Source organism: Heteronotia binoei, chromosome 11, assembly GCF_032191835.1.
Source record: "Heteronotia binoei isolate CCM8104 ecotype False Entrance Well chromosome 11, APGP_CSIRO_Hbin_v1, whole genome shotgun sequence".
NCBI classification, from domain to species: Eukaryota; Metazoa; Chordata; class Lepidosauria; order Squamata; family Gekkonidae; genus Heteronotia; species Heteronotia binoei.
The window spans coordinates 13,318,898-13,336,037 of record NC_083233.1 but is presented as its reverse complement, the minus strand read 5'-3'; the positions used below and the strand labels follow the sequence as shown (position 1 = coordinate 13,336,037).

General features: G+C 47.2%; 1 protein-coding gene across 1 annotated transcript in view; it reads right to left on the bottom strand.

Moving 5' to 3' along the window:
- The window catches only part of COL4A6 (collagen type IV alpha 6 chain), a 340,442-nt gene that overhangs the window by 22,948 nt on the left and 300,354 nt on the right, over nucleotides 1–17,140 (bottom strand). Inside the window, exons 29-36 of the mRNA XM_060250115.1 lie at nucleotides 16,438–16,608; nucleotides 13,912–14,055; nucleotides 13,611–13,733; nucleotides 10,571–10,752; nucleotides 9,018–9,081; nucleotides 6,349–6,423; nucleotides 4,374–4,481; nucleotides 871–978 (exon numbers count right to left, since the gene is read on the bottom strand). Of these exons, the coding sequence (XP_060106098.1) occupies nucleotides 871–978; nucleotides 4,374–4,481; nucleotides 6,349–6,423; nucleotides 9,018–9,081; nucleotides 10,571–10,752; nucleotides 13,611–13,733; nucleotides 13,912–14,055; nucleotides 16,438–16,608 (975 nt within the window). The remainder of the gene's footprint in view (nucleotides 1–870; nucleotides 979–4,373; nucleotides 4,482–6,348; nucleotides 6,424–9,017; nucleotides 9,082–10,570; nucleotides 10,753–13,610; nucleotides 13,734–13,911; nucleotides 14,056–16,437; nucleotides 16,609–17,140) is intronic.

The window sequence follows — 17,140 nt, the reverse complement described above, 5'->3', positions numbered from 1 at the left end:
CGAATGGGAGACGGGGTTAGGTCGGGCCGAAACGCTTGTGTGAAACTACCCAATATCTTTGAGCATCCTTCCCTTGAATATTGCCCTGCACCTTCATCCTTGGCACTCACAGGCCTCAGATTCAGCAGGAGTTCACAGGAGAACAGCTCCTGAACCTTTCTGATGGCCTCCCTCCTCCCCACTCCCACCTCGTCCCTTGCATAGCAGGTGCAGCTGCATAACAATCCCTGGATTAGGAGAGCAGGCTTTGCCACGCCCCCAGCAGCCCTCATTAACCCTTGGAGAAGCCCACGCCACCCTTTTCCCACTTCTTATGTGATTTGGAGCAGCGGGTTTCTTGCTGGCCTTTTGACTGTAGTGGGGAGTGGCCCAGGTGAGCAAGGCCTGCTTGGGCTGGTTGGATCTCTAGCCAGCCCAAGCAGGCCTCGCTTACCTGGGGCTCTCTTTTCTTGTGTTGGGTTGCCTTAGGCTGGGGGGGGGGGCATATGTCAATGAGTTACGCTAATGAGCTCACCATCTATTTTTCTATAAATGACCCCTGGACACTCAGGTAACAAACCAAGCGTGCCTTTGGCTGCCCTCCTGTCCGCTGCGTTCCCTTTTGTTGTTCAGTTTACTGTGGCAAAATCTGGGTGGGGTGCTCATTTTCTGTGAGCTAAATACTGCATCTTTCATACTAAATTCTATGTGTCAGCTTGGCTTTTTAGACATTATTTGTTGTCTGCTTGAGGCCGACGACATTGCAAAAAGCAGGATATAAATAAATGCACAAGTTATAAAATGACACCGTCATTGATTTACATTAGGTAATGTGGCCAAGCAACAACATCTGGTTTCTCTCAATTAAGCAAAACAACATAACAGTCATACCTTTCAGCCCTGCGATGCCTGGAAGCCCGGGAAAACCTGGAGGGCCTTGCTTTCCTGGACTGCCTGGGAAACCTGCATTTCCTAGGGAACCACCGATTCCAGGGAAACCTAGAGGTCAAACAAGCAAGCAAAAAAACCCGCACTAAGTTTGAGTTTGTGGAAGAAGAGATTAGCTTTATATCCTGCTGTTCACTACCCAAAGGACATTAACGGCCCTTGGGCATTAATAGATTTGAAACTCTCAGAGGCCGATGCTAAGTAGCAAATCCCACTGAACTCTGGGGGACGTATTTCTTGGTAAACGGAGCTAGCATCCGGCTGTAAGGGCAGAACAAAGAACACCAGTTTAAATTAAGTGATCGAGAAACTGTGGCCGACGTAGAACCAACACAAGACATCTGTGATTGGACCTCCTGTTTATTTATTTACTCTGCCTCCCCCCTCCACCCCAAGATAGAAAATACCTGCTAAGAAGTAAAATCAGATCAGGCAAGCAGTCCCACCCACCATTTTGCTGATTTCGGCTGCTCCTCCCCTTAAAAATGGTACTTGTGATTTGAGGGAAACCGTACAGGTGAAATGCCCCCTCCCTCATTTGATTTGGCCCCCTCCCTCAGATATTTTCTAGCCCCACTGGTGGACCTCCTGACGGCACTTGTTTTTTTTGGCCACTGTGTGACACAGAGTTGTTGGACTGGATGGGCCATTGGCCTGATCCAACATGGCTTCTCTTATGTTCTTCTGTGACACAGAGTTGTTGGACTGGATGGGCCATTGGCCTGATCCAACATGGCTGCTCTTATGTTCTTCTGTGACACAGAGTTGTTGGACTGGATGGGCCATTGGCCTGATCCAACATGGCTTCTCTTATGTTCTTCTGTGACACAGAGTTGTTGGACTGGATGGGCCATTGGCCTGATCCAACATGGCTGCTCTTATGTTCTTCTGTGATACAGAGTTGTTGGACTGGATGGGCCATTGGCCTGATCCAACATGGCTGCTCTTATGTTCTTATGTTTTAACTGACGAAGAAAAAAAAGCAGGAGATCCTATGAAGGATTTCCCCGCATTTTCTGTCGTTTGTAACTTGGAGTAATTATACCAAGTCCCGAGTCAATTTCTCTCATGCTTAGTGCAACCCTTAAAAAAGTATGAACATATTTTTAAACTACTATACTACAGTACAGTATCAATATTTTCTACTAATTTTACAAATATTTGTTATTTTGCATGTATCAGTTAAAATCCCAAGTTAAAAACAAAAACAATACATTTTTTCAGTTCTGGGCAAACATGTTCATTTCACCCTTTCTAGCTGTGCTTTACACAGACCCATAGCTATGGGGAGCCTCTCGGGCAGGGGTGTCAAACATGCAGTTTGGGGGCTGAATCAGGCCCTCAGAGGGCTCCTATCAGGCCCTCAAGCAACCGGCTGTCATCTGCTTCCCTCTCCCTTGCTTCCTTCTGCATCACAGCTTGCTTTGCAAGGCTTGCTCAATTGCACAGGAGCTACAGAGCAAAACCTCTATTTCCTCCATTGGCTGAGGCTCCCCACCCCAGGTCCCCTGGGGAAGGAAGGAAAGAGCCAGAGCTTCCTTTGCCCAGTTCCCTGGCTCCCACAGGAGAAATATAAAGAAAGTATCTTTAAGACCAATGAGTGCTAATGCTTTAAGCATGGCTTAAGTTTTTAAACATATATATATTTGTGTTTGTCTGTGTCCTTTATAAAATGTATATCTCTGCTACCTAAGCTTAAATAGGTACACACATGGCCCAGCCTGACATGGCTCAGCCCAGCTCGACATGGCTCGGCCCGACAAGGTCTCATTTATGTCAGATCTGGCCCTGATAACAAATGAGTTCGACACCCCTGTGGCCCCACCGCCTGACTTACAGGGTGGGCCCTGAGCTGGTTCCACGTCTCTCCATACCTTCCTGCTTTGCTTCTTAAGGGGATGGGACGGTGGCTCAGTGGTAGAGCATCTGCTTGGGAAGGAGAAGTTCCCAGGTTCAATCCCCAGCATCTCCAAAAAAAGGTCCAGGCAAATAGGCATGAAAAACCTCAGCTTGAGACCCTGGAGAGCCGCTGCCAATCTGAGAAGACAATACTGACTTTGATGGACCAAGGGTCTGATTCAGTATAAGGCAGCTTCATATGTTCATATTAGGGGAGGGACGGTGGCTCAGTGGCAGAGCATCTGCTTGGGAAGCAGAAGGTCCCAGGTTCAATCCCCGGCATCTCCAAAAAAAGAGTCCAGGCAAATAGGTGTGAAAAACCTCAGCTCGAGACCCTGGAGAGCCGCTGCCAGTCTGAGAAGACAATACTGACTTTGATGGACCAAGGGTCTGATTCAGTATAAGGCAGCTTCATATGTTCATATTAGGGGAGGGACGGTGGCTCAGTGGCAGAGCATCTGCTTGGGAAGCAGAAGGTCCCAGGTTCAATCCCCGGCATCTCCAAAAAAAGAGTCCAGGCAAATAGGTGTGAAAAACCTCAGCTCAAGACCCTGGAGAGCCGCTGCCAGTCTGAGTAGACAATACTGACTTTGATGGACCGAGGGTCTGATTCAGTATAAGGCAGCTTCATATGTTCATATGCTCAGGGGGACAGGAGAGTGAGAGGGGGCAGGTCTCCAGGCTTCTCACAGCCTCCTGGCTGCAAGAAGCAGGAAGACCCAGCCTGCCAGCCCCACCTCGGGAGCAGCAGGGGGAGAGAGAGGCTGCAGCAGGCTCCCTGCTGTTTTGGCAGCCAACCAACCGGCTGCAAGAAGCAGAAAGACCTGGCCTGTCGGTCCTGCCTTTTTATGTCAGAAGGGGCTTTTTAAAAATTCAAGTGCCCTCTGATTTTTTTAAAAAGCCCCCCAACCTAAAAAGTCCCGGCTACACTCCTTGTTTCATATGCTGTCTCAGAAACTTCGCGAGACAAATGGCCCTTGCAAAAGTAACCCTGTAAGATGTGCAGCCACCACTGAGTCCAAAATGGTACGGATGCACAACAGCGCGTGTTACAAAGGGCAGATATATAATATAAGCAACCAGTTTGTTGAGAACAGCCTTACACAAATCATACATACAGACATAGACCTTTACTGGCAGATCAACAATCACAAAATGGATACTATACATTATATTATATATTAGACTTTTAATGTCTAACCGGAGGCATTTTAACATCTGACAGCGGCGCTTAGTAGTACCCATCATCCCACAGCAAAAACTTTTCTTCCGAACCAGACAGAAAAATAAAGCGCTTAAAACATCAAGAATTTTAACAACTAGCACCATTAACGCCATCCTGGAACCACAAATTATATCTTAATTTCTATTGTCATATTTTGAATAATGCCTTATTGTCACAATTTTATTGTCACAATTCAACATTGTTGTTTTACTTGTTGCTAGCCGCCCTGAGCCCAACTGGGGAGGGCGGGGCATAAATGCAAATAATAAATAAATAAATAGTCTTTCTTTTTGAACAACCTGAAAAAGATCTTGATAACTACCTGGTGGTCCTTCTTGGCCAAGGTCGCCTGGCACACCTTTTGGTCCAGTTAGCCCAATGCCTCCTGGGTACCCAGGTTCCCCCTTTGGTCCCTCAGTGCCTCTGCCACCTCAAAAGATCATAAGGAAAAGCACATCACATCAGACTTACAGGTCTTGGGACAATTAACACATTCTGCTTAACATCAGGCGACCTTTACACTGAACATACATTCAAAGCTGATACCACATCGATAAATGGATTAACTCTGTAGACAATCAATTTAGAATGCTGTTAAATGGCAGTGTCAAAACGCTCTGGAGATGCACTGTTAACTTTTCATTCTTGAGTTTATTCAAGAGATGAAAAATTAATATTAAAGCTTTAGCCCTGCCGGCTGAGATACCATGGATTGAATCTGAGACCCCCTGCGTACAAAGTTTGTCCTCAACAAGGTAGCTGTGTTCCACATAGCCTGTGAGCAAGCTTGCCCCCTCACCCAATCAAAGGCAGGCCTGGAGTCCTGCAGTGAAAGGAGGCTGAAAATAATTTATTAATAAATTATTTGAGAGACTGTACAGAGGGAAAAGACCCTCAATGAAATCCTACAGGTCTCTGAGGAATTCACAAAGTGCAGGTCATTTTATACTTAAAATGACATCATTCAGGGGTGGAATTCTAGCAGGAGCTCCTTTGCATATTAGGCCTCACCTCCCTGATGTATCTAATCCTCCAATAGCTTACAAGGCTCTATTCTCTTGGAGAATTGGCTACATCAAGGGTGTGTGGCCTAATATGCAAAGGAGTTCCTGCTAGAATTCCACCCCTGACATCATTCATAATTATACAAAACAGATTTGATTAGTTATGCCGATTAGATATCCAAATATGATTGGTTAATTCAATATATGCTTGAAGACTTCTGAATGCTTCTGCTGACCAGTCTTTTGTGGTTTTGGCTAAAATTCTCTTGGCTTGCAGGCTCCTTTGTCCAGTCCAGGGTGCTTTCTTTGCTTTTTTTACTTGCCTCCCAAAACAGTCTGCTTCCTGGAAGTCCCAAACTTACTGCAGACACATCAGCTTGCAGTTAGAACAATGGCTCCTTTGAGATGTTAGCTGCGTTCTCTAAGAACATTGATGGCATACCTTAACATCTTGTGTTAGGAAGCTACTGGAATTAAAAAAAACTCTAATAGTGATTCTATATGTCTGATCAAAGTGTCTCTCATTCTAGTGCAGGGGTGTAAAAAATGTGGCTTGGGGGCTGAATAAGGCCTCTGGAGGGCTCCTATCAGGCCCCCGAGGCAACTGGCTCTTGTCTGCTTCCTTCTTCCTCTCTCTTGCTTCCTTCTGCATCTCAACAAAATTATAAGAGGAAACTGCAGAAAAATGCACATGTGAAAACCAAAACAGGCTAGCGGTTGTGAATTACTGGCAACACACTTAAACAAATTAAAGTGTATAATTAGGAAATATCTTAAAAATACAATTAGTAGAAAGCTGATACCATAAATTTACACAAGTGAATTCCTACGACTTCAAATTGACTCGGCAAAAACCCAGTAAAATCGGGAAAGCTTGAATCATCAGTTCAAAATGTAATAAGTTCCCCTGCAATCATTTTCATACTTATGAGGCAAATCCCAAAGGGCTCAAAGTAAGGTTGCCAACTTCAGATTGGGAAATTCCTGGAGATTTGGGGGGGGGTGGAGCTTGGGGAGGGCAGGGTGTGGAGAAGGGAGGGATCTCAGCTGAGTACATTGCCATGGAGTCAACCCTCCAAAGCAGCCATTTTCTCCAAGGGAACAGATTTCTAGAGTCTGAAGATCAACCGTAAATCCAGGAGACTGCCAGGCCCTGCCTGGAGAATGGCAACCCTAAATCAAAAAGTGTGGTTCGTGACATTAGTTGATTCTGTAAGTTTTCAGGGGACTGGGGGGGGGTCTCAAACAGCATTTGGATTTTGACAAAAATTGCAAAGGCCAATGGTCTCTTACCAGGAAGCCCGGAGTCCCCTCGTTGACCTTTAGGTCCCACAGCCCCGGGAAAGCCAAACGTCTCCCCTCGGTCACCTGAAAGAGAAAGTCCCCCCCCCCTTTAGAAATAGTTCATTGGGCAAAACAGTGCAAAAGTAGCATTCACAAATTTTCACATGTAGGTTGTAGCCCTTCCGCTTTTTGCCCAATAGAAAAGTCCTTCTTCCCCAGCTGCTAAAACTGATACTATGCACAACCTGTCTTTCTTCCACTGGAGAAGGGGCCTTTCCAATCAAGGAAGGAAGGAACACATGAAGAAGCACAGTGGGGAGTTAACCTGCACCGTTCTCTATTACCACGGCCCCTGTGCCTATTCCTGCTCCTTCTCCCTCACTCCCTTTGAAGCTTCTTTAGGCCAAAAGCCAGATCTAGCCTTCCAGCCACAGAACTCTTAGCATCATTTTTGGGAAGGACACAGAAATGCTAAAGAAGCGTTAGTTTGGAAGCAGGGAAGGAAACTTGCTTCTCTTCTATTGCAACGTTTGTGGTCTATCTGCAAGGTCAAAAAAACTAGCTTGCAACCGGCCCAGACTAGGTCAGCCACAGATAAATGTTGCGCTGCGTTTAGTAACACCACGTGAAGGGGTTCTGCAGTGGATGGCCACCCATTCCTATGAACAAGGGGATGCAGAGGTGGGAGAACCGGAGGATAATCTAGGGCAGGGGTCCTCAAACTACGGCCCGTGGGCCAGATGCGGCCCGCTGAGGACATTTATGCGGCCTGCCGGGTTATGGCAAAATCAGACCGGAAGTGACGTTCGACCTAAACTCGCATTAGCAACGCACACTTCCGGCACTGGGCTGAGGCGGCGGAGACAGAGTGTGAGGTGATACCGAGGTGAGGTGAGTTCCCAGGCTGGGGTGTGTGGTGTGGGGAAGGGAGAGAGATGCAGAAGACGGAGAACTGACGGCCCGCGGCCTTGTACAGTAACGGCAGTCCGGCCCTCCAACAGTCTGAGGGACAGTGAACTGGCCCTCTATTTAAAAAGTTTGAGGACCCCTGATCTAGGGGATCTGTCAGGGAAAGGAAGCTGAAGGGTTCCATGGGCAAGGAACAGAAACCAGGGACCAAGGAAGGGAATCCACAGGCTGGGTCCAAAAACAGGCAGAGAAACAAGATACTAGTAGAGAGTTGGCACAGCAGAGTGTAAGACTAGGATCTGGGAATCCCAGGTTTGAATCCCCACTAAAGGTGGGCAAAAAAAAAAAAAAAACGTGGTATTTTTTGAGTTCGGGTATATTGAACCCCTAAAAAACACTGGTATTTCTCTATATTCCTGAATCCCAATATTAGGATGGTATTTGGATTCAGTAAATATTTGAGATTCTCAAAAATTTTCGGCTCCATTATACCCTAAGGGGAGCATCAGAGTTAATGGTCCCCATAGGTTATAATGGAAAATTGATCCAGGGGTATCTGGAACTCAATCAACGCAATTTTGCTTCTTGTGTCCTGCTTATACAGTTACCCATTTCTATACAAAAAACTGTCTCACCCAGCAAATCAAATCACACTGACTTTGTGTCCATGAAGTAGTCTGAACTCCTGAAAGTGCTAAACAAATACTCAGTACATTTATTAAGCATCTATTTAGCACTGGCACTCGTTTGTAGCACTTAACAAACATGATCCTGCTGTAATCTTTGGAACAGGAACGCTGCTGTAGATCACAAGAGGGCTGAGAAAGAGCCGCTTGCTTAAACACGCAAACATAGGGTTGAAGTGACCCCAAAAGTCATCTAGTCCAACCCCCTGCACAATGCAGGAAATTCACAACTACCTCCTCCTACTTCCCAAGTGATCCTTGCTCTATGCCCAGAGGAAGCAGGGGGACCTCCAGAATCCCTGCTTTGAGTGGGGTGAAAGGAATGTCTGGTATACCAGGAGCAGATGGAATCTGGTCTTAAGGAAAATTCCTTCCTGACCCTAAAGTGGTGATCGGCAATACCCTGTGCATATTATATATTTTTAAAAAGCCACAAGAGCCAAGCATTGGCTCATCCCATCCTGCCTTCTCATGATCTGCCTAAATGTTCTGCTGCCTAAGTGCTTCTGGCAGAGAGGAGCATGGATAAGGGAATTCCCCATTTCACAGTTCAGGGCCAAACTTCAGGATATATCTTTAAGCAAGCCAGCTCCAGGAAACGGCACACGGTAGCTGTAGTGAATGTCATTTTAAAAGCCTAAAAAAACCTGATTGGGCTTGGGGCCACGGCATGCGGGGAGGAGGGGCCTCTCCCCTGAACTTTCTGACAGTTCCACCTCCTCCTTCCCACCTTGTCCATTGAATAGTAGGTGGAGCTGGATAACAATCACTGGATGAGCTCCACCATCTATTTTTTCTACAAAACGACCCCTGCCTAAACCTATTTGCTGAGTGTCAGTTTCACCGGGCTCTAATAATAGTGGAAGGGGGGAGAAAAAGAAACTCCTCCCGACCTACTCTCTATATTGTTAGTAATTTTGAATTATAACCCCTGCTCCACACCTGTAGTCATCTCCCCACTCCCAAAGTAAAAGCCACCAACACCCTTATTTAGATATTTCCCAGTAGCTTTCTTCCACTGTGTCTCCCTACTGTGATTTATTCGCTAGAAAGGATACATTAAAAATCACAGTAGCAACTTACCTTTCGGGCCACTCAATCCCATGGATCCTCGGAAGCCAGGAGGCCCTGGTAAGCCCTCAGCACCCTGGGGAAGGAGTGAAAAATAAGGTATCCAAAAGCAAAACAACAAAGAGATTCTGGGCCAAATGAGAGGTCGATGGTGTCTCTCAGTCAGCCTTGCCCAGTGGGAACTCCTTTCAACAGCTTTGCAGGGACTTGACTCCACTTGGGACCACTACAGGGTGAGTCCAAAATGGCTGGGAGTCCTCATGGTAGAATTGACGACATCTCTAGAATGAAATTTGGGTCCAGCGCCACCTTTAAGTCCAACTAAGTGCAATTCTGGGTATATGCTTTCATGTGCATGCGCACTTCGAAGTGTAACCTTTGGTCAGGGGTGGAATTCTAACAGGAGCTCCTTTGTATATTAGGCCACACACCCCTCATGTAGCCAATCCTCCAAGAGCTTACAAAAAAGCCTTGCAAGCTCCAGGAGGATTGGCTACACTGAGGTGTGTGGCCTAATATGCAAAGGAGCTCCCACTAGAATTCCATCCCTGCCCTTGGTAGTCCTCTGTCCCTTCTCTCTGCAGGTAACCCAGTGATTCCCAGAAGGCCTGGCTGTCCATAAAGCCCAGGGAGCCCTTTGTCCCCTAAGTCTCTCTAGTATGGAATTCCTCCAAATATCTGTCCCCTACTTTTGGGGGGGGGGCAGAGGGAGTCTGACCATCCCATTGTCTTGTACCAGGGGTGGGGAATGTTCATCCCGAGGGTCATTTATGGCCCTCGAGATCACTTGGTCTGGCCCTCGGGGATTGCTGGACTGAGCCGAGCCATGTGGCATCCTCCCTGGGGTCTGGCTGGCCGGCAAGGATTGTGGGGCCCAGCTGTGCTGTGCAGCGGCTTCTTCAGGTTCCTGCTGGGCTTTTTCTACAAAACTACTGCTAGGTCAGTAGACGGTGTGTGTGTGTGTGTGTGCGGGTGTGCCAAATTAGCATATGACTTCAAATAGAAAATTAGCACATGACTTCAAATAGAAAATGACTTAATAGAAAATTAGCACATGACTTCAAATAGAAAATGACTTAATAGAAAATTAGCACATGACTTCAAATAGAAAAACAATTATTTGCATTAATTTTGCCAGCCTGAATTGTTTTCCCTCAGCGGAGCACTGTTTTTTTAAGTTGATAATTTTGTACGGCCCGCAAATGATGTTATAAATATCCAAATGGCCCTTGGCAGAAAAAAGGTTCCCCACCCCTGGTCTAGACCTATTAGCATTTGTATGAAGGTGTGCTGAGATAAATCTGGAAAGCAGTTGAACTGACTTCCCCTCCTCCTGTCTGTTCTCTGCTCAGAACGGGTGGTGGGGGGGGGACCTTTTAAAAACTCAAGAGTGAAGGTTTTGCTCATTTCAAACCTCCAAAGGAAAAAAATGCATTTTCTTCACATTCCTAGCTTATTCTTTTTAAATAAATATGTTTCCAGTTTTTTTCCTTTCTTGGTGGCGATGCAAACAGTCAAAGGGATCCAGCTTAAGTTTGTGTTTACATTGAAAAAGACACACTTACACTTCCCCCTGGCATTCCTGGAAACCCCACGATGCCAGCAGCTCCCTTCTGTCCTGCAGAGCCAGGGTAGCCGAGCGTTCCTGGGAGGCCCGGATCTCCTCTCTGTCCTTTCTCTCTGCTTGGTGACCCGCTGATTCCCAGAAGGCCTGGCTGTCCACGAGGTCCAGGGAATCCTTTGTCCCCTAAGGTTAGACAGAAAAGAAAAGCACAGGTGGATGTCATAGGACGCTAAAGAGGATGACGGCAGATTCATCTTCAATATGAACAGCCGTTACTGAAACAGATTAAAAAGAGCTCCTTCGTTCCTCTCCTGCTGTGGCTAGGGATATGGCCTATTCTGAAGTTCTAAAGTTGGCTAGGAAAAGGGTTTTTGAGCTTGACCACACCAGCCTTCAGGCCCAAGTAAGGCATGTCTGCTCCTCTTTTGCAATGGGGATTCCTCCCTCTTTGACACCTACCCCCCAATATCTAAGCCCCTTTACAGCTCCTGGCCATAGGGACGCCTTTATGTTAGGCAGGCTGAATGTCCTGCTGATCGCAGAGCTCACAGGGCGCTTCACCAAGACGACTCCATATTCTGACTGTATATCTGGTGTAACCAGGGGTCATTTTGTAGAAAAATTGGTGGTGGAGCTCATTAGTGTAACATTAGCATATGCCACCGCCCCCAGCCAAAAGCAACCCAATGCAAGAAAGGAGAGCCCTGGGCAAGCGAGGGCTGCTTGGGCTGGCTAGAGGTTCAGCCAGCCCAAGCAGGCCTCGTGCTTCTGGGCTGCCCCCCCCCGCCCCCAGTCAAAAGGCCAGGACGCTACCTGTTGCCCAAAATCATATAAGAAGTGGAGAAAGGGTGGCATAGAGCTTCTCCAAGGGTTAATGAGGACTGCTGGGGGTGTGGCAAAGCCCCTGGTGGCTGGCTGGCTGCCCGCTCTCCTAATCTAGGGATTGTTATGCAGCTGCACCTAGTATTCAATGGACAAGGTAGGGAGGGAGGAGGAGGGGAAGCCCTGAGAAAGGTTCAGGAGCTACACTCCTGCTGAATCCCTGGCCTGAGTGTAACAGAGACTACAGATTACCTTATCTTATTCTGTGATCGATGGATACCACTCAGACACCTCTGGATAAATCTGAGTAAATATTAGCTGCCTGTCAAATCTCAAATGATCTCCTTTTTGCTGGGAGACATTACTTGGAAATAACATGGTCTGTTGCCGAGTTTTGAACACTTATGATTTCTTTATGCCATTATAGTGATAGGTTTTAATTCACTAAAGTGTATTTTAACACTTACTGCTTTGTACGTTATCTTGTATGTTTTATAGCAGAAGCTATGACAACACTTAGATGAATTTTAGGTAAATCCAGCCAGTGGATACTGTTGAGCTGTTGCCTGCTGTGTTGCGAACTGAAGCCTCACCAGGAAGTTTTCATTGCATTGGGTGAAATACTATTGCCTTATGTGAAATACAGGAATCCAGTGGAATTCCAACTGAGCATGCTATTACCTTATGTCATGGGGTTTTTTGTAAAAAGAAAAAAAGAAAAAGAAACCAGCAGGAACTCATTTGCATATTAGGCCACACCCCCAGACATCACCATTGTATTGCACAGGGCTTTTTTGTAGAAAAAGTCCAGCAGGAACTCGTTTGCATATTAGGCCACACCCCTGGACATCACCATTGTTTTACACAGGGCTTTTTTTGTAGAAAAAAGTCCAGCAGGAACTCGTTTGCATATTAGACCACACCCCTGGACGTCACCATGTTTTGCACAGGGCTTTTTTGTAGAAAAAGCCCAGCAGGAACTCGTTTGCATATTAGGCCACACCTCCTGATGCCAAGACAACTGGAACAGCTTTCCTGTGCATTCCTGCTCAAAAACAGCCCTGCCTTATGTGAATTTTGAAGTGCGGAAGTTCAAGTGGAATCACCTCTGAGGAAGGAAAACTTGTATTCCAAAACACAGCTTATATATGGAATACACAGGCCTCAGATTCAGCAGGAGCTCACAGGAGTGCCTGAACCTTCTCCTTCCCACCTTGTCCACTGAATAGTTGGTGCAGCTGCATAACAATCCCTGGACGAGCTCCATCACCTTTTTTCCCTACAAAACGACCCTTGGAAATACATGTATCTCTTTGGTGGATTCCTCATATGGATGCACTGCTGTTGAAACTTCATATGGACTTTATTACTGAAACTCTGCTATATTTGTCAGATTATTCAAGAGGACTGCTTTGTCTTTTACTTACCAATAAATGCCATTATACTCTGTTAGCACTTTGTGATCTCACAGCACAATCCAGAGAGGGGGGGCAGAAAGTCTTTTGGGAGCAGATGAGCCACTACATGGGTGCAGGAAGGGCGTGCACCGACGTACGACCGGCGCCACCACAGCAGGAGGGAGTTACGTGGGTGGGGGGGCCGCCCGAGTGCCACTCCGTCTGAGGGCAGCGGTGCCTGAGGGCTGCGCCCGAGCGTGGGTGGAAGTGAAACAGAGCATGGCGTTCAGGCGGAGGAGGGGGTGGAGTTGGGGGCGCGGCCAGGCTTAGGCGGCTTCCTGAGCAGTTTGGTCCGTGACACGCCCCCCCTGAGAGGCGCAACTTTACGCCTGCAAAAATAGCGGCATGTCCCATAGGCACTAGAAACCAAAACCAAGGTCGCCTCTGCTGCTGCGGAAGCTCGCAAAGCCCTTAGGGAGCGGTGTGATTGCCTCGCCAATCCCCTCGCGCCTTGGGCTGACGAGACCCCTCCTCAGCACCCAATCGCGGTCTCCTCCCTCCTAGAAATACTTCCGCTCTGCCTCACACAACTCAGTTGTTAGGGAGAGGAGCGCGTGGTTGGAAGCTCTGCCGGTGAGCTCCCAGCCATACAGACTTAGAGTGAGGGACAGGCAGGCACGTTGGTGACGGGTTTTGCACCTCGCGGTTGCTTTGGCAGTATAAACAAAATAAACAATATAAACAAAAAGGACGTCTAGACAGTTAACTAATGTGCAAGCAGGGAAAGTCACAGGATTGTATTGTTTTACAGCCGATGGGTACCTCGAGGCCCTGTAAATCCACCAAGCCCTATGGATCCAGGATCTCCTCTGTCTCCTTTAACCATGAGGACTGTTTCTGGAGGTCTGCCAGGTCGACCGGGGGGACCAGGATCGCCTCTGTCTCCTGAGGAAGTTACAGGAAAGACATTATACAATGGCTTCCACACCAATCAGGAACTTCTCTTGTTCCTGCCCTACTGTTCCAGAGACCAACCTGCAGACCACCCCATCTGCGACCACAGCTGTACAAAAGGCGGGCTTGTCCCCCGACCCACTGGCTACTGAAGCTTGACTGGACCTACCTTTTAGCCCCTGGGCTCCACCAAACCCTGTTATTCCATCAGCTCCTGGTATACCGGACATTCCTTTCACCCCACTCAAACCAGGAACCCCAGGTAGGCCTGGCATGCCAGGGAAACCGAGCAAGCCAGGTGAGCCTTTTTCACCTGGTGGCAAAGAACAAAGGAAGGAGTTTAGAATATGGTTGAAACAACAGAGACAGCTAGTCCCACAGCGTAACTTCCAGAAATAATCTTTCTGGGGAGCAACTGAAGACTGGTCTGAAAGCTATGTATCAAATACAACCAGGCCACAGTTGGGCTCTCTGGCCTAACCTATTCCTCATGGGACTAGAGAAGATGCCGCTGCTGTATTGACAGTGTAGACTCAGCTCTATGAACTTTACACATTTTTTTCAAGCATACCCTTCCCCCCTTCCTTTTAAAATTTAAGTGCAGCAGTTTGATGGTATCCAATACATCAAATCTGGGAATATTGCTTCAGGGCTTTTTTTTGTAGCAGGAACTCCTTTGCATATTAGGCCACACACTCCTGATGTAGCCAATCCTCCAAGAGCTTACAGGGCTCTTAGTACAGGGCCTACTGTAAGCTCCAAGAGGATTGGCTACATCAGGGGGGTGCAACCTATTATGCAAAGGAGTTCCTGCTACAAAAAAGCCCTGCTTACTAATACTAGTCTGCTCTGTATGATTTCTCTTCGTTGTTTTCTTGTTGGGAGTTAACAAACATGTCTCAAATCTGCCGGCTGTCTGAAACTCAGATGCTGTCCATGCCAGTATTTTTGAGGTGGAATTCCAGTTTGTAACATCACCATGCAAATAAGGAGATCCCGGTGTTCTGCTTTGATTTTGGCCTTGTCTGCTAGTTGGAAGGGGGGGTAGGAAGGGGCTAAATGATGGTCAGAGGTAGGTTCTGGTCTTCCTTGTTAAAAGTCCTCTGCCTTTCTTGTTTGGGTGGGTTTTGCAGTTTTGGGACAAGGCATGGAACGATAGGAAACTACCCTTCATAATCTACATGCAGTTTCCAGCAATACATAATCAAGCGTGGTCGAAATCAGTATGTCTTCCTCTTTACCTTCTATTCTTTGTCGCGTCGAAGTTTTTAAAAAGCAAAATAAGTAAGCGCAAACTCTTGTAGATAGCTCCTCCAGGTAAATTCAGGGCTTGGGCCAGAGGCACAAGTTTTGGTCAAGACCTTGCCTGTGGCTTGTAGCCATGGCCCTGTGTAAGCCGTAGTGGCAGATCTGTGGCAGATCCTAAACCCTCAGTTTAGGATAATTTTGGGGTTTATCAATGGCTGCATGACTTAAACTGTCATTTATTTTGGGTGCTTCATACTATAAATTATTGTGAGTGGGTGAAAAGCAGAGCAAAAAATATTGATTTAAAGATATACAGGCAGACAGATGTTACAGAAGCAGCATCTGTGAACTGTCACCAGCTGCTTGTATACCACAGACAGGACCCAGGGTTGCTTGGCCCCTGCTGGAGGTAGGGCATCCCCACTACCAATCAACTGGCCAGTGGAGGGCAGCAAAGAGAGGCCTAGGCTAGCAGCGTCACTTCCAGCACACACTGGAAGTGACATCATTGTATTGCCAGCAACGGGGTGCCCACTAGTGCTTTGGCAAAAATTCTACGGTAAAAACGGCTTCTATCACAGAATTTTTGCCCAAATAACAGCTGGCCTAGGCCTCTCCTCACTGCCTATGTCCCTGCACCTCCTACTGTTTGCCAGGGGAGACCTGGCAACCCTGATCAGACCCTATGGCTGCCTTTTGCTACAGACTCCTGCCTCCAACCAAAAGAACACCTCACACAAGGGAAAGTTCCTGACTTTGAGGAAAGGAATCACTGAATCTAGCCCGCCGACAACCAATTGCCACAGGTTCAACATTAATTGTGTTTCCCTCTCTTCGCTGGGTTTCTCAGCTCCCTCTTCCAAACGTCGAAGGCTACACTCCAACAAAGTTGAAGTATTGTGAAACTGTCAACATCAGAGTTAATCGCTAGTTATGTGACCCGCCCCCCCCCCCCCCCCGCACATTCTGAATAAACTTTGTTGGTTTTGAAGTTGCTACTGGACTCTAACTTTGTTCTAGAGTTAAGCACTGAAATGAATAGGACAAAAAATGTGCTAAAATTTAGCTGTCTTTTGTCTTTAGCGGACACCTAGGCCACTGGAGAGCAAACACTCTGAGAATTACTTTGCAAATCTGATTTTATTTTTAAATGGATTTGACCATTTTTATCAGTCGCCTTTTGCCACCACGGCTACGTGAAACACCCAGCATCTGTGGGGTTGAAAGTGGGTGGGTGTGGGGGGAGACACCACTGCCTTCCTGCCCTGCTTGTGAACTTCCTGGGGGCGTTCAACTGGATCCCAAACAAGACAGATCTTTGGTCTGAACCAGCAGGACTCATTTTGCACTTGTACACAGCATTTTATAATCTCCAACTTCAAGTGTATGGAAATAAGTAATTCTCATTAACACAGACGCTCCCCAACTCCCACTAAATACTTTTTACCTTTGGATCCGGGGAAACCTGGATTTCCATCTGGGCCCAAAAGACCAAGCGGCCCAGGTAGCCCTCTTTCACCAGGATGTCCTGGAGAACCCTCAAGACCGGGGAAGCCCTTCATGCCGGCCGGGCCAGGTGGGCCGGGATCACCAGATTGGCCTTTACTCCCAGGGGATCCTGAACGAAGACAAGCAAACATTCTCAGCATCGCCATCTCCCCACTCTCTCTGAGCCTTTCCCCCCAAGCTGTCTGTTCTGAGCACTGAATCGCTCACGGCAGACAAACCTCCAAAATCATGCAGGCTTCTAGTCGCGCAAGTTTAGATATGCCACAATAATTTTTAAAAAGCATTAGTTGTCTAACCATTAAAAGGCCTAAGAAGGTTACTGCCTATACCACTACACAACTGCCAAAAGTGAAACCCCTTATGTGCGGGATAATTTAGGATTCCCTTTTGATTGACCGCTGTAAAGGAGATTCGTACGGGTCACAACAGAAACTGGGGAAGGAAGCCTCCAGAGCGACCATTTGCAGCTGCCATCAAAGGGGATAACTGAAAGGCGGAAGTGGAGGCAAGGATGAGAAGAGGCTTGGTGAAACAAGGAGTATTTTCCATCGCCTATCATTCTGCTTTCCAGACATTACTGGGGGGAAAACCCACAAAGACCCATCAGAATTCAGGCGCTACAGTTCAGGAAGCTGAGATGC